The sequence below is a fragment of the Lasioglossum baleicum genome, chromosome 8, assembly GCF_051020765.1.
Source record: "Lasioglossum baleicum chromosome 8, iyLasBale1, whole genome shotgun sequence".
NCBI lineage: Eukaryota > Metazoa > Arthropoda > Insecta > Hymenoptera > Halictidae > Lasioglossum > Lasioglossum baleicum.
Window position 1 is genome coordinate 6,424,439 of NC_134936.1, and position 26,501 is coordinate 6,450,939.

The 26,501-nt window shown below is 37.2% G+C and overlaps 1 protein-coding gene and 1 long non-coding RNA gene across 4 annotated transcripts in view; one reads left to right on the forward strand and one right to left on the reverse strand.

The window, feature by feature from the left end:
• The window catches only part of LOC143211318 (potassium voltage-gated channel protein Shaw), a 163,043-nt gene that overhangs the window by 117,441 nt on the left and 19,101 nt on the right, over positions 1–26,501 (forward strand). For 2 of the 3 annotated variants that reach the window (XM_076428846.1, XM_076428847.1), the window contains one exon: positions 14,176–14,370. The exons of the other annotated variant lie outside the window; for it this stretch is intronic. In XM_076428846.1, the coding sequence (XP_076284961.1) occupies positions 14,176–14,370 (195 nt within the window). The remainder of the gene's footprint in view (positions 1–14,175; positions 14,371–26,501) is intronic. 3 annotated transcript variants of the gene reach the window in all.
• LOC143211323 (uncharacterized) overlaps positions 1–26,501 on the reverse strand; it is an 86,512-nt gene that overhangs the window by 7,005 nt on the left and 53,006 nt on the right. The window lies entirely within an intron of this gene.

Consider the following 26,501-nt stretch of genomic DNA (forward strand, 5'->3'; position numbering starts at 1 on the left):
GGCCTTCTACCACCGGCTGTGCAGTTCGTCGACCTGGTCGTACGTCCCTTAGCTTTCGGTACTGTCGTATACCTGAAGACATCTGTGCAGTTCGTCACCGAGTGACCCAGTGACACACATTTCGAAGCAGCAAATGGATTTACGGCTGAATAAGTGAGTTTTCAATACAATCAGTTTCTGCTTCTTCTCTCGTTCGGGTAAAGTTGCCGTAAGTCGGGTAAATAGATCCACCCATATGAATTGACAAGTAAAGTTCTTCCGACCGACAAAAACTGTAAAGGGTAATGTTGTTCAGAATCATGGTCTTGACAACATATCCAAAGCTCATCCAAGTCGGATAGAAGATAGTACAATCGATCGATTTACAATTACAAGTTTTTACATTTATCGCGTAAACTAAAGCCGGCTGACAAAAACTGTAAAGGGAAATGTTGTTCAGAATCATGGTCTTGACAACATATCCAAAGCTCATCCAAATCGGGTAGAAGATAGTACATCGATCGATTTACAATGACAAGTTTTTACAATTATGTATCTCGTAAACTAAAGCCGGCCGACAAAAACTGTAAAGGGAAATGTTGTTCAGAATCATGGTCTTGACAACATATCCAAAGCTCATCCAAATCGGGGAGGATTCACATAATCTCGAGAAACTCTTGTTCGTTACGGCATCGCGGCGTTACACCACGCTCGTCTCCCGGCGCTCCGGGCTGAACGTGCCATCGCGCGTCTAGGTCGCGCTGTGATTGGTCCGTGTTTTTCGTTAATAACTCCTAAACAAAGCCCCGGCTGACATTGGTGCAAAGGAAAATGTTGCTTCAAATGACCTAAGGAACCTCCCATTTCCCGGAGTCGAAGGGGTTTTGGGACACCCTGTATATTCTAATTAAAGACGTGTGTTACAGTTGTGTATATGTCGCGAAAGAAATGAATCAAAGAGAATAGAATTGAATAATTACCTAACTAAGTGCACGGTTGTAACGCACTGGCAATGCGGGGGTCTCAAATCAATCGTAAAGGAATGCCTAACAGATTTTATACCGAGCTCGCGGAATCCGTACGGTTGACGTTGTTTCGAAGGGGAACTTTAGCCCGATCTAACTAGGAATTGACTTTTCGAGATACAGCACGACGTGACGCGATGCGTGTCTACCGGTGTAGTAGCCTCCGAGTGCAGAAATGCACGGGTTTATATACCCCTAAAATGAGTGGGGTGATCTATTAATTATCTAAAGTCGTGTAGTGCCAGACTCTCGTTCTTTGTCAAAAGGGACTTGAGATACGATTCTGTTATCTAGGGACGCTTCCTGCCAGACACGATCTTGACTACGATTTTCGTGGGAAAGTCGAAAAAGATCGGTTCTGTAACCGTCACATTTAAAATGAGAAATTAACATTTTTTAAAATGTTGTGTAATTTAATTATTTATTTTGTCTTTACGCACAGTAAAATATTTTTCGTAAATATACGAAAAACACGTGTTGGTGTAGATGATAGTTTACGGCGCTTGTACGCCAAAACTATTGTTTTTACAAAAAAAATTGTGATTACATAAATTGTAGGAAATTTTCTCTAGTTTAATTTTGTATATAAATGTTTTTATCGTAACATGAGTCGGAAAGGAGATATTGTCAAAAAACTGCTACTAGGCGCCATTTTTCCAATATGGCAGCGCGAGCGGCAATGATACGAGGTGGCAAAGTTGAAATTCGAAAAGAGCACATCGAAATCTATAAAATTACACATTTTTAAAACTCCCGGAAAACTTTCCAGGTAAAACTACCAAATGACTGTGCTAATACTAGAGAATATATCAGAATTCTAAAATATTTTTGACATTTTTGTTACAAATGTTTAGTAATTGATTAGATACCGATATATTAAATAATGTAAACAATATTTGTTATTAATGGTACAGCAATTGTAAGTGGCGCCTCAGAATCACCATTCGAGTGCTAAGGGTTAATGAACTGAAACAATTCCCACAGTCATTCGCGAAAACTTTCACTGTCCCGATAAGGTCTCGAAAGAATAATCGTCAAGGTCGCGCTTACTGTACCGTGCTTTAATCGAGGTCAAAATGCACTTCACGGTTGCCGGTTCTGATATATCGCATTCGCCAAAATCCAGTAACGACAAGCTTCCAGTAATATTCAAATGGGATCCGCCGCAGTCGCAGCATAACATTCCACGAGTCTCCGGTACATTGTACATTATTCAAATTGTCAATCGACGTCCAATTAGGTCCAAAGTATGACACTGTTCCGGAATTATTCGTGGTATCGCGGGTTCCCGTAATGCTCCATGTTTTATGCGGTTCATTTCAAATTGTTCCCATTCTTACCAACGAAATTCATTCGCGATAATAATTAATGCTGACCGCCATAATGAAAATTCGATCAGATCGTACGAAATAGTAGGTTCGCAATAAAATAATTGCGGTTGTTCCGGTTCTCGAATTTTACGGCTATACATACAGGGTGAGTCCGAAGAAACAGAACACTTAAATATCTCCGTTACTTTTCGTTGTACGAAAAAACTTCTTAGGACAAAGTTACACTGTTGGAAGGGCCACATGTAACGGTATAAGGGAAAAAATTTTCGAGGTCATTTTTTTATGAGATTTCAACGTCATCGATATTTTTTAAATGGAATGAGGCATTTTTTAATACATCATACGATGCAACTGGACATTCGTTATGAAAAAGTACTAACCTATGTATGTCGAAAAGTTAGTAGTTCACGAGATATTTCAATTAAAATAACTCTAAAACACCATTACTGTCGTACTAAGACGTTACACAAGTAAGTAAACGCTAATCAATATCAATTTCACTTTCAATGTTAATTTTTCCATTTCAACTTCAATTTTTCAATTTCATTTCGTTAATATCAACTTCCATTTCAATATCAACCCTTCAACTTCAATTTCAACTTCCATTTCAACATCAACACTTCAACTTCAATTTCAACTTCCATTTCAATATCAACCCTTCAACTTCAATTTCAACTTCCATTTCAACATCAACACTTCAACTTCAATTTCAACTTCCATTTCAATATCAACCCTTCAACTTCAATTTCAATTTCAACTCGTCAATTTCAATTTTTCAAGTTCAACGTCAATTTTTCAATTTCAACTCTTCCATTTCAACTTCAATTTCAATTTCAACTCATCATTTACAATTTTTCAAGTTCAACGCCAATTTTTCAATTTCAACTCTTCCATTTCAACTTCAATTTTTCAATTTCATTTCGTCAATTTCAACTCTTCAATTTCAACGCCAATTTTTCAATTCCAACTTCAATTTTTCAATTTCAATTCGTTAATTTCAAATCTTCAATTTCATTTTCAACGTCAATTTTTCAATTTCAATTTAAACTCTTCAATTTACACTAGCAAGTAAACGCTAACGTCTTAGTACGACAGTAATGGTGTTTTAGAGTTATTTAAATTGAAATACCTCGTGAACTACTAACTTTTCGACATACATGGTTCAGTACTTTTTTATAGCGAATGTCCAGCTGCATCGATTGATGTATTAAAAAATACATCATTCTATTTAAAAAGATATCAATGACCTTGAAATCTTGTAAAAAAATGACCTTGAAAATGTTTTCCCTTACACCGTTACATGTTGCCCTTCAAACAGTGTAACTTTGTCCTAAGAAGTTTTTTGTTTCATCGAAAAGTAACGGAGATATTTAGGTGTTCTGTTTCTTCGAACTCACTCTGTATACAAGGTGTCCCGCGTAAACATTTAAGTATTGTATGAGCTATTATATTAACTTCGTTTCCACCGTATTTGACACTAACCGTACCTTTGCCTAGCGTCGAGATCGCAATTTCTCTTTCTTTTTCACTCGCTATACATACTCTTATGTTCTTAGTCACTTCATACATATGTACATACCGTCAATGAAACCACTAAATTCTTTCAAATTATATCGTGTTTGGTATCATTTTAATCAGAAAATGCCAGAAATAAGGTAGTGAAAGTCCCATAACAGAATCATGGAAAATAAAGAAGTTTGACTGTGTTGTAACGATATGATGACTCACGGGCGCGTTTGAACTGTGCCGACGACTGCGACTCTCCGCGTCGCGTTAGTAGTGGTTCACACCGATATACCGAGCCGAGTCAGTGTATTAGTTTGGAGGGGATATTTCTGTCGCGTTTATCGTTGAAAGATTTTCGCGTTTATAGAGAATTTACTGTACCATGCTTTGCTCAATACCATTCTCGGGTAAACTTTATTACTTTACCGGAATCAAGATTTCCGGCTTCTTCCTATAAATTATTATGTATTTGGTATGTAATCCAGTAGATTTTTACCCAGGGCGGCTGCAGATCGAAGTGTCGATCCTGTAGGATCAATGGTTCAGGAGTTATGTTTGCTTAAAGTCGATCAATCTCCAGTGTTTTTGACAGATAAGGGCGCAGGCATATTGGTTTTTAGTGACGATCGCGAGCCGCTTACCGAGTAGAACCGCTAGATGGCAGCACATCTAGTTAACATATGTAGAGAAAAATATCTCGGAAAATGTTGGACAAGAAATATATCGTGGAAAATATCTACAAAACCCTAACCCAGACCAGTTTAAACGCAACATCGTGGCCATATCATCCAAAATTCAAACAACAATCGCAATATGTACCCCTGCTCTATATTATCAGTAGACTGCGGATTTTATGCATTTATGACAAAAATCGGTGGATGTAATTTAAAACCGTAACTGCATATGTTATGCTCGATTTGTTAAAATGATTGAAAATAGAAAGAAAGTTTTATATGACTTCTGTGTCTTGCAATTGATGAAGACAATTTTTATTTTGCATAAAGATCCGCAGTCTAATTATATCAGTATTAACGCGTGCCGGTGCTGCCATCTAGCGGTTAAGCTCGATTAGCGGTACGCAATCGGCAGCAAACCAATATGGCGGCGCCCTAACCTGTCAAAAACACTGAAAAAAGCACAACTTTAAGTAGGCATAACTCGTGAACTATTAATCCTACAGAAACGAAACTTCGACCTGCAACCGTCCCGGGTACAAATAACACTGTCCAACAAATTTCAACTTTTTTTGTGATTTCAATATACTGTTGGGTCCTTCTTATAGAGTTTTTTGCGCTGATTCCGAATCTGGTTTTAATTTTTTCCCTATACGGCCAGTTTTTGAAAATCATGGCTTTGAAAAAAAAACATATTTTTCAACTTTAAACAAATATTGTGATGTTATTATAAAAGATATTGAATTGTTGTTTACAGCAAACGATTCTGTAGACTTTCCCGAATACAGTGATATCCAATATTAATACATTATGATTGTTTAAACATGTTTAAACAATGATTAAAGACGGAGATGCACCACTTTTGCACCAATTTTTGCGGATATTTTCGAATTTATCTCAAAAAATAAGGGTCCAGCGAAAAATTGAACTATACCACGCGAAAGAGCAGACTTTTATCTTGAGAAACCCCCTTGTGAAGTTTGCATGGTCGACGTTTTTACCGAACCAGAAAGCAAAATATCTTCGCCCGACATGCGTTGACGCCAGTGGTGCTCTTCCACTAGCGCGGTCGTTCGTCGGGATACGGCGCGGCGCGCTGCGGTGAAACGGCGCGTGGCTATAAGCGCGCAATTATGTCAGCTTACTTAAATGTAATATTTTATTAAATGTGTTATACTATTGTTATTTATTATTTATTAGTATATTTATTCTGTATAAATTATTTTATGTATTTTTTAATGTTAGTCTCTCGTTTATAGTATATTTAATACAAAAAATACCTTTTGTAACAAAAAAATAATTTATTCACACACTACACTATTACACTATTTACAATGCTAATATATATGTGTACACTATTCAGATATAATACACTACTAAAATACATATATTATATACACAACAACTAAAATACTATAAATAACTATAAATGTTTTTCATGAAGTTTTATACGTAGCAATGCAGATTTGAAATGCTTGACACAAGTGATTTCAACAAACGCAAAGCCGAAACTGAACTCTGGCATCAGTTTTCTTAAGAACTAACACGATATTTTGAAATAAATGACGGTCTACGGACAACGGAATACATACAATGTAAGGAAAGTCTGCAATGCGGTGACTGAAAAATTTTATTTTCAGTAATTGTCGTCTTATCTATGTATTGTAATTATAGTGCCAATGAACACTCGAGATTCTTCCGAGTAAAAGAAGTCCAAACACAATATAAACGGGACTATTTTTATTGACTTAAATACATAATTAAAATAGTTTGCTCCATATTAAATCGATATAGTGTATTATATCTGAATAGTGTACACATATATATTAGTATTGTAAATAGTGTAATAGTGTAGTGTGTGAATAAATTATTTTTTTGTTACAAAAGGTATTTTTTGTATTAAATATACTATAAACGAGAGACTAACATTAAAAAATACATAAAATAATTTATACAGAATAAATATACTAATAAATAATAAATAACAATAGTATAACACATTTAATAAAATATTACATTTAAGTAAGCTGACATAATTGCGCGCTTATAGCCACGCGCCGTTTCACCGCAGCGCGCCTCGCCGTATCCCGACGAACGACCGCGCTAGTGGAAGAGCACCACTGGCGTCAACGCATGTCGGGCGAAGATATTTTGCTTTCTGGTTCGGTAAAAACGTCGACCATGCAAACTTCACAAGGGGGTTTCTCAAGATAAAAGTCTGCTCTTTCGCGTGGTATAGTTCAATTTTTCGCTGGACCCTTATTTTTTTAGATAAATTCGAAAATATCCGCGAAAATTGGTGCAAAAGTGGTGCATCTCCGTCTTTAATCATTGTTTAAACATGTTTAAACAATCATAATGTATTAATATTGGATATCACTGTATTCGGGAAAGTCTACAGAATCTTTTGCTGCAAACAACAATTCAATATCTTTTATAATAACATCGCAATATTTGTTTAAAGTTGAAAAATATGTCTTTTTTTAAAACTCCATTTTCTCAAAAACTGGACGTATAGGAAAAAAATTAAAACCAGATTCGGAATCAGCGCAAAAAACTCTATAAGAAGGACCCAACAGTATATTGAAATCAAATTTGGTGTTGGACAGTGTAATCTACTGGATTGCATACGAAATACATCATAATTTACAAGAGAAAGGCACAAGTCCGGTAAAGTAAATTTGGACAGCCCACGTTTTGTATTTAAAGCAAACCATAATAAACATTTTTTTCAAAAGTCTCGTTTAACACGTTCATCCAGCGAGCTCTTCAATTAGGTTTCATCGTGAGACGAAGGTGCGAACATCTGTTGGCGCAATTGATTCGATGATGCACTGAAATGCACCACGTGCTTTCCGCTACTCCTCTGTTTTGAATTGAAATTAATTTCGTGTCTCCATTTGCTCATACTGATTCGACTGCAATACATTATTATTGTCGGTATCGGGATTGTGGACTGAACGCGTCGCCGTACACCAGTGGACAGCGATTATTATTTCGGTGGCGCATAACTGTGAGCATAACTGCGCTGTTTATAACATAATATCGGGTAAATATAACCCTGACTAATGATTTCATTCGTATAATGATGGTGCTTAAATTTCGCGTACTCTCGTATTCGAAACCCCGCGTAGATTCGGAAGGTTTTGATCATGATACCCCGTGGATATCATGTTTTCATGTTTACGATAGTGAGTGGTCGAATTCGCAATAGTGGTAACCAGACCACAGGTTAGAGCCAAACGTAGACTAGCTAATGTGAAACACATCGCCTTCATGTTTTGGATTTTGAATAGTAGGGAAACGTTGCTAAATGCACTTTGTGAATTAATTCGTAATTATTTATTACCAGACAGCGGATCTTTATGCAAAATAAGAATTTTCTACCTGATTTGCAATCAACTAGGGTGAAATAGAATTTTAATTTCTTTCTTAAGGGGGGTAAGGACACAGTAATATTTTTAAACAATCGGAAATTTTTGTTTTGATAGAAAAATTACATTTGTAAACATTAAATGCGTTTTTCAAAACGGTGTACGAGATATCTCGAGTTCTACCCTAGCAATTACATTAAAATTTTACAGTGATCTTCATTATAATATCAATTAGGCATTGACGATCGATTCTTTTTTTGTTTTCCCATTATTTTGTAAAGTATAAATAAGAAATTAACAAATTTTCTACCGAAACTCAGCCATCAAATTTAAAATGTTACAAAAATTGAAATGTGGGATCGTCAATGGTCAATCGTCAGGGTGTCCCAAAAATGTTCTAGAGTTCCTTAAAAGGAGCGATTTCTATGATCATTTGGAGCACATAAAACATAAAAATAATTTTTTTATCTATCGACAAAAGTATTAAAGAAGTTTTGAAACGATATTTAAAGTGGGTACACAGTTATCGACATAAGGGTTGAAAAAATTTTTCGAAATACGAAACACATAATTTTTGTGGGGATATGTAGAGGGAGGTCTAATGAAAACGATCTAATTTGTCCGAAGAGGTCCAATTAGGTCCATTAAAAGATATACCTTGCAAATTCTAAGAAAGTATATAGATTTTATTCATTTCATTAAATATTAATTTTTAATACATTGCGAGCAACCATCCTCAACTTACAGCGTTAATTGTTATCCCAAAGGACTGTTTTTTATTTACACAAAAGAGGCAGAAGAAATATTAAATAGGGTAATCAGGACACAGCATCCCAAATGTCTATCTTTGTGAATTTATATAAACTACAGTTTGTGTGGATAAACATTAATTTTTTCAGCTTCGATATGAGGAAGTCGACTTTTTCGTAAAATGTCACTCTCGATCCAACCCACTGTGCGGCGCGGCGGCAGATTCCGCTGAGTGTAGCGTTGGTGTCGCGCCGCGGTGAAACAATGAACAAGAAAGGAAGTAGAATTGATATAATAAGAACTCACTTATTCAACCATAGATGCAGTTGCTGCTTCGAAGTGTGTGTCACTGGTCTATCCGGAGACGAACTGTGCTGTTCAACTTCAGGTATACAGTAGTGCCGAAAGCTGTACGGTCAAATCGACAATCCGGACTTCCACTTTCATTTCAAACACACTGCTGTTATTAAAACTACTTGCTATTATATTAAAAACACACATTGACAAGTCTTTAGAGATGTTCTCTCTACCGCAGTTCAAACGACACTGATTTTACGCGAGACTTTCCTGAAGAGTTTAGGGAAGGACAAGAAAGGGACCGCTGTAAGACTAGAATTTATTCACACGGCAAAACACTGTCTGTCCTTTTCTTTTAGAAAGTTTCTCAAGGGAGGTATAGGACAAGAGAGTCATAAACGCCACGCGTACCTGTCACCCTGCCTCTTGGTCGGTGAAGGACAGACTTTGTTTTTTTTCGAACAGTTACCTATCGACTCAGCGCGCTAATATGCAGGAAAAAAGTCTAGTTTTGCAACGGACCCCTCGTGTCTCATTTTTTGCCCTTACATAAACTCTTCAGAAAAATTTATGTGTAAAATCAGTGTCGTTTGAACCGCGGTAGAGAGAACATCTCTAAAGACTTGTCAATACGAAGCTCACTAATATGTGTGTTTTTAATAGCAAGTAGTTTTAATAACAGCAGTGTGTTTGAAGTGAAAGTGGAAGTCGATTTGACCGTACAGCTTTCGGCACTGCGGTATACCTGAAGTCAGCTGTGCAGCTAGTCTCCGAATGGCCCAGTGACACACATTCTGTGAGTTCTATTTAAATGAATTTTACTCCTTCTCTTGTTCATTGCTTCGCCGCGGCGCAACACCAACGCTACGTTGCGTGGAACCTGCCGCCGAACAGGACTTTCCTCGCCATCGCATGTCAAGGCCGTGCTCTTATTGGTCCGTATTTTTCGTTAGTAAATCCTTAACAAAGCCGAAGCGAACAGCTTTGCAAATAGAAATGCTGACGTATGTGGACAACACGTTGAATTTTTATATGAATCTTTGACGAGTTCCGTTCAATTTTATGCGGTCTATTTTACACAGTACTACAGAATATATTTTAATAATTATCATGCGAGTCTCGTATTTCGGAATTTCTTTTTTCAACCCTTATATAGATAACTGGGTACCTATGATATACTTTAAATATATTTTTAAAACTTCAACCCTTATATAGATAACTGGGTACCTACTTTAAATATATTTTTAAAACTTCTTTAACACTTTTCTCGATAAATAAAAAAATTATTTTTATGTCTATGAGATGTACACTCCCGCTGAAAAGTATGTGGACAACGCGTTGAATTTTTATATGAATCTTTGACGAGTTTCGTTCAATTTTATGCAGTCTATTTTACTATTTTTATTGTCTTAAGAAAACACCACGCCGCCAGTGGATCATCGTAGATTGAAACAGTATTAGCCCTACCGAAGAAACGTTTAGTTATTCAAGAAATTTTAATAATTAAATTGCAGAATTTGTGGTACTATTAGAATAAATTATACTTGCAACAAAGTGTCCAAATACTTTTGAGCGTGGCTGTACAAATTGTATTACTAGTATGAAAACGTGTATGTGGAATTAACTCATATCATTTTCATTATTTTTGTTTTGAAAAAATCACGAATGTACTTCAAATACCAATAAATACATCTGGGAACGAGTCTACCCCCTTAAGTGACGTGTTCCCAAGCTGGGACCAGTAAAGAAACACCATGTACTCTACCGCAATGATTTACGGTGTCGCGGAGAAATTGCCGAGAATTTCCCACGATGAAACGAAGCAAACCATTCCACTGAATTCCGTGGTATACGAAAATGTGCTCGTTACTCGGAAGAAGTCACCGCAGTGCCATTTAGTCGAAGAGTCGGAGACCAGCTCCACGTGGTAGCGGTAACAGATGCGCCACGTGGGGTATATCGGGACCGTGTCGCGACAGTTATCCTCGACCCTCTCTCACAATAAAACGCACGACACCGGGAGAAAAACGCTGCCATTTTAACCAAGTCATTCCGACCAACCAATAGCCTCGGTCTGTAACTTACGGAACCGGTGCACGATGTTGCAAACCGCCAATCCAGCTGAACAAACAACCAACAATCTTACTGAATTTACTAATTGATATACTTGCGGTTTGTTAAATACGAATCATCACTGGACTCCGGTTTTTATGCATTTTTGACAAAAATTAGTGGATGCAATTCAACCCCTTGCCGTATTTCAACAAGTCAGACTCGTCATGAAGATTTTGACAAAGTCTAACAAATATGAATGTTACGAGTCTCTTTTTAGATCAAATAGATTCGTTTGTAATCAATATATAAGCATTTACCCTTTGCACTCCGAATTATTTTTCAATTTTGTTGCCAATAACTTCCTTCTATTTTAAGTGTTTCATTTGAAATTTACGTCAAAGTACAGTTACTTGACTCCTACTTATTTTATACAATTTTGTTTACTAATTATAAATTTTTAAATGTTTCCGGCGCAACGGTTCGATCGTTTATTACGAATTATAAAGCAACTTTGCTAATTGTCAAACAAAATCAACGTTTCGATCCTTCAAAAATTAAAAATTAAAATAAAAAATGCTTTCGAACATTTAAAAATTTATTATCAGCAAATACGATCGATAGAAGAAACATATTTTTTACTAATTATATTAAATGTAGCTCTGAAACTTTTTCGTAATTTATATTTGTTTTTAACTAAAAAATACGACCTAATTAATTAAACGAAGAACCGAATACATGTAAAAACACGTTTTATTTACAATTTCTTTTCTCCGATGTCGAGTCACGCTCGACAAAAGAGTGCAAAGGATGAAAATAAATGTAGCCATACAAAAAATACAAATTTTCGTTTCTCTTCTACGACATTTTTCGGGATAAAGACGTTTTAGTCGTTGTAACTGCAAAGAAAATTTCTTTGACCTTGAATGACCTTGAGTAATAGTCACTGAATTCGTAATGAAAGGGACTATCATTGAAGACGTTTTAAAAAGGGTGGTTCCATTTTAAAAAATGAAGGTGACCTTGATATCTCGAATAAAAAATTAAATAAAATCAAAAATTTTTTTGTTATCGTATGAGCCCCATTTTGCCATTCAACCTTGTCCTGAAGACATTTAATGTACATATCTTTGAAAACAACAAAGATATTTGAGGTGATAACGTTAGGTGATTCACCCTGTATACAGGGTGTGGCCCGACTAACCGAGCAGGGGGTGATACTACATGTAAAAATAAATCGAAAAAAAGGAATAACATTTTGTCGTTTGACGCTTCGTTTTCGAGAAAATCGAGTTTGAAGTTCCGCCAGGTTCGCGTGCTTTAGTATAGTGTATGCACAAAGTAGAATAGGTTGATCACGGTCAGACGCGTCAGACGATTCCTATGCAATGGCACGTGTTCGCTGCATTTTCAAACTCGATATTCTCGAAAACGAAGCGTCAAACAAAAAAATTGTTATTCCTTTTTATTGACTTATTTTTACACGTAGTATCACCCTCTGCCCGGTTGTACCACCTGTCCGGCCACACCCTGTATATGTATACAGGATGTTCGCGATAATTTGGACCATCGTTTTTTCGTAAACGGTAAACATTAGAAAAAACCGAAGAGGAGGAAGTTATAGTATATTTTATTAGCAATATGATAGCGTATCTACATTTTTTTTATTTGTAATATTTCTCTTAAAATAGAGGTGACATTCATTTTTTTAAATGGAATACTACATATTTTTTTACATCATGTAAAAGCGGGAATTAAGACGATTTCAACCATGTAGTATAGTATGGTCTTCAGGGTTATACAAGGGCATACAACATTACAAAATGTTAAATTTATTTCTTTTATTTCTGCTCTTGTATGACCCTGAAAACCATACTATACTACATGGTTGAAATCGTCTTAATTCCTGCTATTACATGATGTAAAAAAATATGTAGCATTCCATTTTAAAAAAATGAAGGTCATCTCTATTTTAAGAGAAATATTGGGGCAGGGGGGGATCTGCAAGACCCCACTCTTGACCAGAGTCGCCAGATGTGGGGAGGGAGCACAAATTGAGAGAAGAAAGTTACCCTCTCTCTCTGCCGCTACCGGATTAGTCACGTGACATTGTGACGCGTGCACGACAGAGATGGAACGCGTCACGTTACCGGGCTGCGGCGGAAGCGTGGGGGAATAGCGTCGTAGAAGGGGAAGAATAACGTGGGGGACAAGGCTTAATCTGGCGACTCTGGAGTTAAGTAAAGACGCGGCCATAAGCGATTGAGCTTACCTCAGGCTCGTGCAACTGAGTCTGTTTATAGATAAGACTATAAACAATATTTCGCGCCCTAACAGTCCGCCAGATTGTAGTAAATAACCATTTTATCATTTTTTAAATGAAGTAAATTTATTTAATACTTTCTAAGTAAATTGTTCCTATAAAGCAGGCATGACCAACCCAAATGATTTCACGGGCCACTTTGATGACGCGTAGCGTTACAGCGGGTCGCACTTTAGGTAAACATGCTTTTAAAAAATGTGATACAAATACAAAATGAATAAAACTTTATTGTTATGCGTCGCATTATAACAATGACACATGCAAATTTTCATTCACTTAATATTTTTGTATACATGCAACGAGAAACAAAAGTTTCAATAGAAATATAAAATCGCCCGGCGGGCCGCGTGTTGGCCAGGCCTGCTATAAAGTGAAACAGTTCCTATATTTTGAAGTTCATATCCTAAAAAATATCTGACACAAAATAGACGAATTTATTACCAGAGTTCAGTAGAGTGCACAAATTAAAAATATGTTACTTCGAAGAACAGATTTTGACCAGACACTAAGGCTATTAGTTGTTCTAGTAGCTCCCCGTTACTAGCCTAACTTCGCTAACTTCTAATTAATGAAGAGATCGTATGATGGACACTAAAAATGACATTTGTCCAGCTGGATTGGCGATTCGTGACATTGTGGCGGCGCGATTAGATTTAGCATCGTAGCCCGATACAGAATGATTCTTTTTGTTCCATGTGTGGATATTCACGTACGCTTTGCACGCGCTTTATCTGTCCCAACGAAAGCACTAAATAAACAAAAACAAAAACTAAACGCACCCTCAAGAGAGCGAGAGACTTTCGCAGGTACGAATAACGATCGTTGTTGCATCCCCCTCTCTTCCCTCCCGACCCGCTCTTCTAGCATCGGGACACGCAGGAAACGCTGACAGTCCTCGACAGGTTGGACCTTGATACCGAGAAGCCAACCGAGGAGGAACTGGCGAGGAAGTTCGGCTTCGAGGAGGCGTACTACGCGGGCACGCTCACCTGGTGGCAGAAGCTCAAGCCCCAAATGTGGTCGCTGTTCGACGAACCCTATTCCTCTTTAGCAGCCAAGGTTTGTACACTTCACAATCATTTTGAGTACAGTGACTCGGATTAATATTCGGACGCTCTAAAAAGGACGATAACTTTTTCAATATTTGGACTATACGATTCGAACTTTCTTGGGAAGCTAGAGCAATTAGTTTACCACAGGATGTGAAAAGAAATTCTTTCAAAAATTGCAATTGATCGGAATTGTAGAAAAAATACTAAAAGTCGCATTTTACAACATTTTTTATGTGGGCCAACGCCCTTAATTCTTATACAGGGTGGTCGACTACAGGTGGGAAAAAATTTAAGGGTTGGTTCTCCATGATAACAAGGGTGTAACAAAATTTAGTGTCATGGTTTTGGCAGATGGTTGTATACCTTCGGATCGGTGGATATTTGTTAAAAGAAATTGCCGCAAAATTGACTTTGACCTTGAAATTCAAGGTCAGATTTTGTTATGCTTTTATCACATTCTACTTACCATGGGGACCAAACTTGTCAAAGGAACCATAGGTCGCAACTCAACCGTTCTCTTATAAAAGAATGTTAATTGTTTTAACGTCGTCTTCCGTTTCTTGAGTTGAGAACCATCATGGTTTATGGCTGTTAACAATCGTCCTTGAACAGCGGCTTCGATATGGCCACCATTATTTTGTAAACGGAACGGATGTAAACAAATAGAGGACAGTAAACATCACAACTTTCAGATGACCACTGCCAATAATCACAGTCTTTTCTGGTCTTTCGTGTAGTCAGTGTTAGACGTCAGTTATGCAGAGTAGAAGAAATTATAACGTGCGTCAGATGCTTCATGCAATATATGTCGTGAATATTTAATTAATTCCGGACAAGAGGAAATCCTAGGAATGTGCCAGACAGAAGGGATTTTCAAAGATTGGACCAACGTTTTCAAGATTTTGAATTTGTTATTACTCCTGGACATCGGAGGGCAGGTCGACCTCGTATTCATTGGAGGAAAGAGGAGTATATAATTGCACTTGCTCGTGCTCATACTCTTTCGGATTTACGCGGCTTTACTGTGCTCTATTTGTTTACATCCGTTCCGTTTACAAAATAATGGTGGCCAAATCGAAGCCGATGTTCAAGGACGATTGTTAACAGTCATAAATCATGATGGTTCTCAACTCAAGGAACGGAAGACGATGTTAAAACATTTAACATTCTTTTATGAGAGAACGGTTGAGTTGCGACCTATGGTTCCTGTGACAAGTTTGGTCCCCATGGTGAGTAGAATGCGATACAAACATAAAAAAATTCGACCTTGAATTTCAAATTTTGTTACACCCTGTATAAGACGAAAATGAAGTGGAATAAACCTTTAATTTTTGTACCCTTACGTGGACCTTAAAAATGTACTCTAACCCTTATGTAGCCAACCAAAATGTATAGGTTATTTAAAACCTCTTTCATATTAACATATTTGCACAAATTCTCATTTTAATACTGTATACTATAGATGAATATATTAGCGAGCAAAGAATGGATATTCACAGAAATTTTGTAATATTTTTAGAGGAACGTTAACAAATTATTGAAGGGTTCGGCATTCAAATAATTAATTAAATGTTCGTAAAATCGTTTTCCTCGAATATCTTCGAAATTATTTACCGTGTCGAAAAATATGTTGGACAAAGCCTGTAGATCTGGACAGACTGCGTCTTTTATGTCGTATTACACTTTTTCATAAAACTAACGGTTTTCATAAAATTGAGAGAAATGTCGGAGCAAAATCCTAAAATTTTTGCTGAAATTTGAAAATTAAAGTGTGTTCTCATTATCTTTTGTCAATAAACATTACCAAAAAATGCGTATTTTATTTTGAACGTGTGAAACTTGCACTCTTTTAATTGCGTAACTTTTTTTTAATTGCATATTATTTCGCAAGAAACTGCTTTATTGAAAGCAAACAAATTTTTTGGTTCCGCTTTATCAAGGTCTTATAAAGAGAACTGCGTTTCGAAAAACCCTCTAAAAATAACCGTTAAATAAATATGAGCAAATAATTTAGAAGACATTCGAGGAAAACGATTTTATGAGCATTTAATTAATGATTTTAATGTACAGGCGCCTTGGTGCACGTTATCCTGTTATCCAATCGAGCTCAAACTTTACACAGATTCGTTTTAATTACTTGGAACAATCCTGCGGGGTGGCGTAAAAGAAATTCAAAAGTCCATGGTAACGATGGATGTTGGTGGGGGACAGTGAGCGCCATGGTGAACACGTTTTATCTCAATTGAGACAAAAATGCCCATTCCTGATGTACAGTTTCGTTCCGATATAAGGCGAAGACTTGGGACCGACTTTCGCCGTATTTCGGATCAGGGTGCTCTTGCGGCTTGACATTGCTCTCGAGTGGGCCGAGAGAGAACACGGAGAGTGAGCGAGAGGCGAGAGGTGGCGGGAGATCAGTATCGTCAGATCAAAGGAATTGACTCACGCGAATCTGGAGGAATACAGTTACCCTCTCTCTGCCAGTACCGGATTAGTCACGTCATATTGTGACACATGACCGACAGATCAATAAATATTAGATATATTGAAAAATAGTTATGTTATTGTAGCATAAGTGTCGTACATAACTTAGGCCGTTATTAGACTAGGCCACTGGTGGGCAACTTGGTGGCGCAACTTAGTGGCGCAACTTGGTGGCGCCACCGAATTGAAGAGCTTTTATGAATCGGTAACTAGTGGTACCACCAAGCGTTCATTCCCGCTGTCGATGTAACGCTGTGTCGTGTTCTTATGTATTTTACGATAAATGTGGTGGTAATTTGAACGTCAATTGTTCATGTTTTCGCGATGCTGGTGGCGCAACTTGGTGGCTTTGTCTAATAGGCTACATTCAAATCAATACCCAGGCTGGTGGCGGCGCCACCAAATGTTGCCCGGCCGGTTGACGATGCCGTCCACCAGATCGGCAACTATTTTTGGTGGCTCCACCAGTTACCGTAGTCTAATAGGTTACATTTGTTTCAATGCCCCACGACGTGCTGAGCCACTGGTGGCGCAACCGAGTTGCGCCACCAGTGGCCTAGTCTAATAACGGCCTTAGACTACGGTAACTGGTGGAACCACCAAAAATAGTTGCCGATCTGGTGGACGGCATCGTCAACCGGCCGGGCAACATTTGGTGGCGCCGCCACCAGCCTGGGTATTGATTTGAATGTAGCCTATTAGACAAAGCCACCAAGTTGCGCCACCAGCATCGCGAAAACATGAACAATTGACGTTCAAATTACCACCACATTTATCGTAAAATACATAAGAACACGACACAGCGTTACATCGACAGCGGGAATGAACGCTTGGTGGTACCACCAGTTACCGATTCATAAAAGCTCTTCAATTCGGTGGCGCCACCAAGTTGCGCCACCAAGTTGCCCACCAGTGGCCTAGTCTAATAACGGCCTAAGATGAACAGTAAATCCTCTATAAACGGAAAAAATATATCCCCCCCCCCACTGTAATCTGATCTCGGCTCGGGTATATCGGTGTGAACCACTTCTAATGTGACGCGGAGAGTCGCAGTCGTCGGCACAGTTCAAAGGCCCGTGCGTCCTGACAATGTACTATAATACCAATATAAAATCTTTTTTATTATTTCTTATTTTTTTATGAAACTTTCACCAATATATTTGTGGCAATTTTCTGATTAAAATAAGACCAAACACGATATAATTTCAACTGTATTTAGTGGTTTAATTGACGATGAATGTTTCGGGCGCAAGGAAGGACAGCGTATGGGAAAGAAATGATGTACCCGTCTAATGACGGGGAATGAGTGGGGCGAATGGGAGGCACGTTGCACGTGCGCGATGGGGATCGTGGAGTGTGCGCCTGCGCACGTTGCTGGAATGGAATAGTGGAAGGGGTAAGGAGGAGAGTACATGAGCTCCGATTGGAGCTCATTCTGGCATCACTGCACGCGCTGTCCTTCTCTACGTTCGGCTCGGTCGTTGAAGCTCGAAAAATAGTGTCCCGTCTACGATAAATGCAACCGAATCTCCCCTAAACTTTTGCGTTCATAGAGTATTTACTGAATTTGCTAAATGTCCGGTCACTTATGAGGTGTGTGTATGAACAAATAAACTTATATTTACCCAGTTAGCTGATTTTTTACGAGTATACTCATCATGAAAAAAGTGCAAAATGTTGTGTTATGACGAGTATATTCGTCATGAGTAAAAAGTAGTAACAATTTGTAGTTTATATTGCAATTTTGGCAAGAACTGAAATATATTCGTAGACTTCAAGATGTTTGAAATATTTCGAGGCCAAGCCGAATTAAAAGGAACAAATAAAAGTTTAAAAATAATTATTATAACCTACCCGTCTAATCGGGGAACGTTTCCCGGATTATGTAGCCACATCTTCAAAAGCTAATCCTACACGAAGGTGTGCACGTTGTTATAAAAATAATATTCGGAAATAATAGCGATATTGGTGTTCAACTTTCGAAGTTCCATTATGCATTGTACCATGCTTTGCTCAATACCATTCTCGGGTAAACTTTACTTTACCGGAATCAAGATTTCCGGCTTTCTCCTATAAATTATTATGTATTTGGTACGTAATCCAGTAGATTTATATTCGGGGCGGCTGCAAATCGAAGTTTCGATCCTGTAGGATCAATGGTTCAGGAGTTATGCTTGCTTAAAGTTGAGCAATCTGCAGTGTTTTTGACAGGTAAGGGCGCTGCCATATTGGAGCCACTAGGTGGTAGTTGGTTGGTGATTAGGTCGGGGGGAGGGCTGCGAGGTAAGCGACTAGCGGTCGTCACTACAAACCAATATGGCGGCGCCCTTAACTGCAAATTGCTCAACTTTAAGCAAGCATAACTCCTGAACCATTGATCCTACAGGATCGAAACTTCGATCTGCAGCCGCACCGGGTACAATTCTACTGGATTGCATACCAAATACGCGTCATAATTTAAAGGAGAAAGGCACAAATCTTGAGTCCGGTAAAGTAAAGGGCAGCCCCATACTCCAACAGCAGATTTAAGTAAGAAATTGATTTCACATGTTTTTCTTTCGTTCACATGCAATCGATTTATGTTAATTTAAGTAAATAAATGAATGTGAGTAATAAAATGAAAATATAGAAGTCATTTCATTACAACTTAATTTCACATTACACATACCCTGTGTTTGACGAGTGTACTGGTCATTCCTTAATTTGTGCGACGCAATTTAGACACTCATTTCCCAAAGAAGTCGAAACAGTTAACTGGTTAACAATAGACTGCGCATCTATATGCATTTATAGCAAAATCGAGTAGATAAAATTCAAAATTGTTGAAAAATTTTCAAAATTCAAGATGTCAATATATGATTTCTTCTCTATGAAAATCATTAAGAAAGGAAATAACATTCAACAGACAATTTTAATTTTGCATAAAGATCCGCAGTCTATTTAACAATTTCCTAGAGGAACACATTTGTTATAATATTATATTTCAATTATGCAATATAATCAAAGAAATAATTGTGCAACCTTTTAAGTAAGAAAAATTTTATTCAGGATTATTTAATCGATAAAATGAGAACGTTTTGAAGCTCCCATTGTTGAAATCAACTTTTCATTTATTTTCGGTCCGTTGACGGCGGCAAAAGAAGTGGATCAAACTGTTACGTTGTCATATCTGCGTGTGCATACTTGTCGAAACGACGACACAACTCCGTTCGAAACAAGTTTACACTGAATGAAAAAGCTGTTTACGCGATAATAACTTCAAGTGTACCACTTCGGTATCCAACGAACAGCATGGACACAGAAAGATCACTACGGTTTTCGCAACATTTAACCCCTTCCCCTACAATATCGTGTCTGACTCTTGATGAAAAGTCTAAATAGAGTCTAATAAATATGTATGCTACCAATTTCCTTAAAACCGAAATCAAATTCTACTTTGGTTTTGTTACTGTACAGCTATTGGAGAACAGAGTTGGGCAGTAATTAATTACATGAGTATTTAATTACATCTTCCATTACATGTGCAAAAGTGGACTATAATTACAATAAGAAAACGGTTAAATGGTCCAAAACATAAAAATTAGTGGTTTAAAAGAACAATTACACTGAAGTAATCGTTAGACTCAATTACAATTATTGTAATCGTGTTAAGTAATGGCAATTACTCCTTTCACAATTACTGTAATTGTAATGTGGTCCACAATTACAATTACTGGTTGAGCCAAAGTAATTGCAATTACCAATTACAATTACATGTAATTGTAATTTCATTTCTGCAATTTCAAGTAATTTTAGTGCAATTACAAGTAATTGTAATTAGAAGTTGCAATTACTTAACGCCAAAATGGCACTAAAAAAAGGTAATTAGATACCTACTCAATGGAAATGTCTAAAAAGAACAAACAAAAAGCATATGTTACATATTATCCGACACCAACTTTAAAATGAAGGTTATTTTGAAAAGTAATGGTAATCGTTTTTGTGAAATATCAAATAATTATCTACAAATAAATATTGAATGAATAATAAACATTTCCTAACATATGCCTTTTGTTTGTTCTTTTTAGACATTTCCATTGAGTAGGTATCTAATTACTTTTCGCTTAATAACCATAGCGGTTGAAGAAGCGACGTAAAACAATCAATCAGAAAAAGGTGTATCAAATTACTTTTTTTAGAGCCATTTTGACGTTAAGTAATTGCAACTACCAATTACAATTACTTGTAATTGCAGAAATAAAATTACAATTACATGTAATTGTAATTGATAATTGCAATTATTTTGGCTCAACCAGTAATTGTAATTGCGGACCACAATTACAATTACAGTGATTCGTCAAGTAATTGCAATTACCAATTACAATTACACGTAATTGTAATTTTATTTCTGCAATTTCAAATTACGGTAACTGGTAAGTCATTGTAATTGTAATCGAAATTACATTTTGCCCAACTCTGTTGGAGAACATGTAAACTTACAATAGATATAAATTTGCAAGTTTTTTAGGAAAGTATACGAACTACAAAACAGGGCTGTTCTTTACCGGACTCAAAATTTCTGCCTTTCTCCTATAAATTATGATGTATTTGGTATGAAATCACGTAGATTGGTATCCGGGGCGAATGCAGGTCGAAGTTTCGATCCTGTAGGAACAATGGTTCAGAAGTTATGCTTGCTTAAGGAGGTAGTATACCCTCGATTTGTAACTAGAAAGGAACTAGAATCTTACTAGATTTTCGGTCGAAAATATGGGTTTGCCTCCAGACGTTGATTGACCTTATTAGAACAAATTGTGGGCTGTGTGAGGGCTCATTCGAAAGAGGAAGGTTAGACGCAGCGCGCTTTTCTCACGAGGTTAACGAGATTATGTTTATATCTAATAATATGATGGCCCAAAGTCGAGAAAAAATCTAGGAAAAAATCCCGCAGATTTCAATGCATTTTCTGTCTCTAATAGACTTTTTTGACTTATGAGATGAGAAAAGCGCGCTGCGTTGAACCTTCCTCTTTCGAATGAGCCCTCACACAGCCCACAATTTGTTCTAATAGGGTCAATCAACGTCTGGGCGCAAACCCATATTTTCGACCCAAAATCTAGTAAGATTCTAGTAAATAGCAAATATCTAGCAAATAACTAGAATCTTACTAGAAAAATGGGTCGAAACATGGATCTACGCCCAGACGTTGATTGACCCTATTAGAACAAATTGTGGGCTGTGTGAGGGCTCATTCGAAAGAGGAAGGTTCAACGCAGCGCGCCTTTCTCATCTCATAAGCCAAAAAAGTCTATTAGAGACAGAAAATGCATTGAAATCTGCGGGATTTTTTCCTAGATTTTTTCTCGACTTTGGGCCATCATATTATTAGATATAAACATAATCTCGTTAACCTCGTGAGAAAAGCGCGCTGCGTCTAACCTTCCTCTTTCGAATGAGCCCTCACACAGCCCACAATTTGTTCTAATAAGGTCAATCAACGTCTGGGCGCAAACCCATATTTTCGACCCAAAATCTAGTAAGATTCTAGTTCCTTTCTAGTTACAAATCGAGGGTATACTACACCCTTAAAGTTGTACATTTTTCAGTGTTTTTGACAGGTAAGAGCAGCTTATCGAACAGAACCGCCGGTCCTTCCTGCTCCCTCCTCCCGTGATCAAATCACAAACCAACGCGGTAAGCGGCACGCGACTGTCACTACCAATATGGCGGTGCCCTTACCTGTCAAAAACACTGCAGATTGCTCAACTTTAAACCAGCATAACTCCTGAACCGTTGATCCTACAGGATCGAAACTTCGATCTGCAGCCGCCCCGGGTACAAATCTACTGGATTACATACCAAATACATCATAATTTATAGGAGAAAGGCAGAAATTTTGTGTGCGGTAAAGTAAAGTTTACCCCAAAAAGGTTCTGGTCGCTAAAACCGTAAAATAAATCGCAAAGGAAGGGGTTAACCTAGCTGGAATCTTGAGTTGAGTTCATAATAACGTTAAAGGAAACGGAACATGCATATTCTAAATAAATAAGAAATCCCGTTAACTATAACCAACAAATTCAAGTTGATTTGTGTGGTCGTAACGATGATGTTTCTCTAGTTATTCTACAGCAAACTTTTTCAATTCTTCGTATACGTGAAAGCCAACCGAATCGAACACTTGGTACTCCGACAACGAAACTCAGTTTCCGAAGAAAATCTGTTCACCGAGATAAGGAGGAGCAGATCACGTAGCAACACGTAACTTCTAACATTATTACAAAGAACAGACCACAGTAAACTCGCCGTAATAGGATTTCCTCTCAAATCCAGCAGGTTCTCGGCATTACTCTTGCGTCGACAATGCCCTCGACAATTTCAGTTTTATGGTTCTGCATAACTTTTCCCCAAGATTTTGTAGCCCGTTCTGATCTCCTATAACTTCGGCGACTACACGCAGCGTATAACGAAACCTGTAGCGTGCACTGAAATGCAAAATGTCTTCCAAACAGTCGTTTCTCTTTTACTGGTGAAATGAATCAAATCTTCCTTTTATTTGCATCGAACACATAAAGCGTACCTGCGAAATTCGATTTAAAAATGTTGTATATTGATAATTTTGTACGAGTAATCTCTCTTTCATACATACTTCATTCTAGACCACGCTTTCAATTTCTTATGCATAATGACTTCAGATGTAAAATTTAAATATTTGTTGATATTCCTAAAAAATTAACGAATTTTCGTAAAATTGACAGAATACTTTTATGTGATATATTTTGTTTCCTTAATAAATTCGTTTAATCAAGAAATCTTTAATCTATAATTTAATCAAAAAATTAATCAGCTTTCCACTGAACTTTTTCTAAAAACTTATTTATTTGGATTCCGAAAAAATCAGCTTTCCACTTAACTTTTCCTAAAAAACTTATTTATTTTGATTCCTAAAAAATCTTTCTTGAGACTCCTAAACAATTAACGAATTTTTGTGAAATTAAAACAAGACAAAATTCAAAATTGCGTATTTCGTTAATAATTTCATTTCCATAAAATTAATCAGCTTTCCACTGAACTTTTTCTAAAAATGTATTTATTTTGATTCCTAAAAAATCTTTCTTGAGACTCCTAAACAATTAACGAATTTTTGTGAAATTAAAACAACACAAAATTCAAAATTGTGTATTTCGTTAATAATTTCATTTCCATAAAATTAATCAGCTTTCCACTGAACTTTTTCTAAAAACTTATTTATTTGGATTCCTAAAAAATCAGCTTTCCACTGAACTTTTCTTTTTATTTTATCTATTTATAAAGGTCGTATGTTTCGTTTGCATACTATGTATTTACAAAGTCTTTATGAAATGTATACATATAGTGTATGTTATATAATTTATGTAGAGTTAACATTAACATAGGAATTTCGGTTGTAAAAAAGTTTTTTAGTAGAAGTGTTGCAAAATTCTTTAATGACAAACAATATGTATCCCATAATGGTATACATACATTAGTCGCCAGATTAAAACTTATGTCCAGTCCAGGGTTGCCATATTTTGCGGGAACCAGTCCCCTTACCGCTGCGCCCCTCGCCCAGATGCGCCGCGGAGCCCGCCCCACTCTTCCCACTGACTCTGACGCGTACCACGTGGAGCAAGCTAAGTTAGCGGTACGCGTCAGTGTTAGTGGGAAGAGTGGGGCGGGCTCCGCGGCGCATCTGGGCGAGGGGCGCAGCAGTAAGGGGACTGGTTCCCGCAAAATATGGCAATCCTGGTCCAGTCACGTTACGTGCTTCGTCTCTGTCATGCATGTGACACAATGTCACGTGACTAACCCGGTACATACTAGCAGAGAGAGGGTAACTGTAATCCCCCTCAATTCTTGCTCCCTCCCTTCATCAGGCGACTCTGGTCACAATACAATTATTTGCCATGTGGAAAAATAGAAAATCCTTGTTGAATAATGACGGAAAATATGAGTCAAAACAAATAACAAAGCATTCATGCTATCGGTATGAAACTTTGTAATTAAACTTCGTAAAGGTTGATGTTTAACGCTAAATACAAACACTTTGCAAATAATATTAACAGAGTATGTATATTTTCGACAAGGTCGACCTCACGGGTTATCTCTTCGCGTGTATGCCCGACTCGAACCACTTCTGACTGTGAAACAAAAATCAGGGAAGAATTTGTCTAATGCCCGGCCATTCTACAGGCTGTACCAGATAAGGTGTTACAAACTGTTCTCTCAGAATCTAACGAAGATATCGAATTAATTTTTTTTTTAATTAAATGGTTAAGGAGGGCTAATATTTTAGTATGTATTAAATTTTTTGAGAAAGAAAGGGGCACCCAACATTTTTTTAAATGGAAAGTATTATTGATTTTTTGTTATTGTTATTCCTCTCATTAAACTCAATAGCTTTTACTTGAACTTGAACTGAACTGAACTTAAAGTGAACTGAATTGAACTTGAACTGAACTTGAACTGAACTTGGACTGAACTTGAATTGAACTTGAACTGAATTGAACTGAAATGAACTGAACTTGAATTGAATTGAATTGAACTGAACTTGAATCGAACAGAGAACTTGAATCTAACTTAACTTGAATCGAACTGAACTTGAATTGAACTGAACTTGAATCGAACTGAAAGCAAATGCTATTGAGTTTAATAAGAGGTATCAATAACAATAACAACAAATCAATAATACTTTCCATTAAAAAAAACATTGAGATCTCGTGTCTCCACCAGGGTTGCCAAATGCGGTCCCTTACGTTTCCGTCCCTCGCTACCAAACTGCGTTAAGCCTGCCTTCGTTTCCCCCACTCTTACCACTGCCACTGCCGCGTACCGCGTGGAGCATGCTACCGAGTGGCGCTGAAAACACCGTACGCTTATACAAGCTGATTTGCTTCGGAAAGGTAGGCTATACTGCTATAATGAAATAAATTTATTCGTGTATTGTTAAATAAACACAAATTAAGGTTTGAAAAATGTATATTTGCGACCTGCTAATTACAATCACTGCTATTGCTTTCGCTAGTATTCTATTCTACCTAAAGGTAGGCTATACTGCAATAACGAAATAAATTTATTCGTGTATATAACAATATACAATGTAGCGATTATATTATAAGCGACGAATTTGTACAAAATTTTAATAGCGATATGTACAAAAAAGAAAGTATACCGCAAGAATTTGCAAATTGAATTATAGAAAGCGAAAGCGAATTTACCAGCGAAAGCGATGATTGTAATTAGCAGGTCGCAAATATACATTTTTCAAACCTTAATTTGTGTTTATTTAACACTACACGAATAAATTTATTTCATTATAGCAGTATATAGCCTACCTTTCCGAAGCAAATCAGCTTGTATAAGCGTACGGTGTTTTCTGCGCCACTCGGTAGCATGCTCCACGCGGCATGCGGCAGCGGCAGTGGTAAGAGTGGGGCAAGCGAAGGCAGGCTTAACGCAGCTTGGTGGCGAGAGACGGAAACGTAAGGGGCCGGGTACGCCGTACATCTGGCAACCCTGGTCTCCACCACAAAATTACCCCGAAAAAATTAAATACATACTAAAATATAAGACCCCCTTAACCATTGAATTAAAAAAAAATGATGTCGATATCTTGATTAGATTCCGAGAGAACAGGTTGTAACACTTGTGTGTGATCTG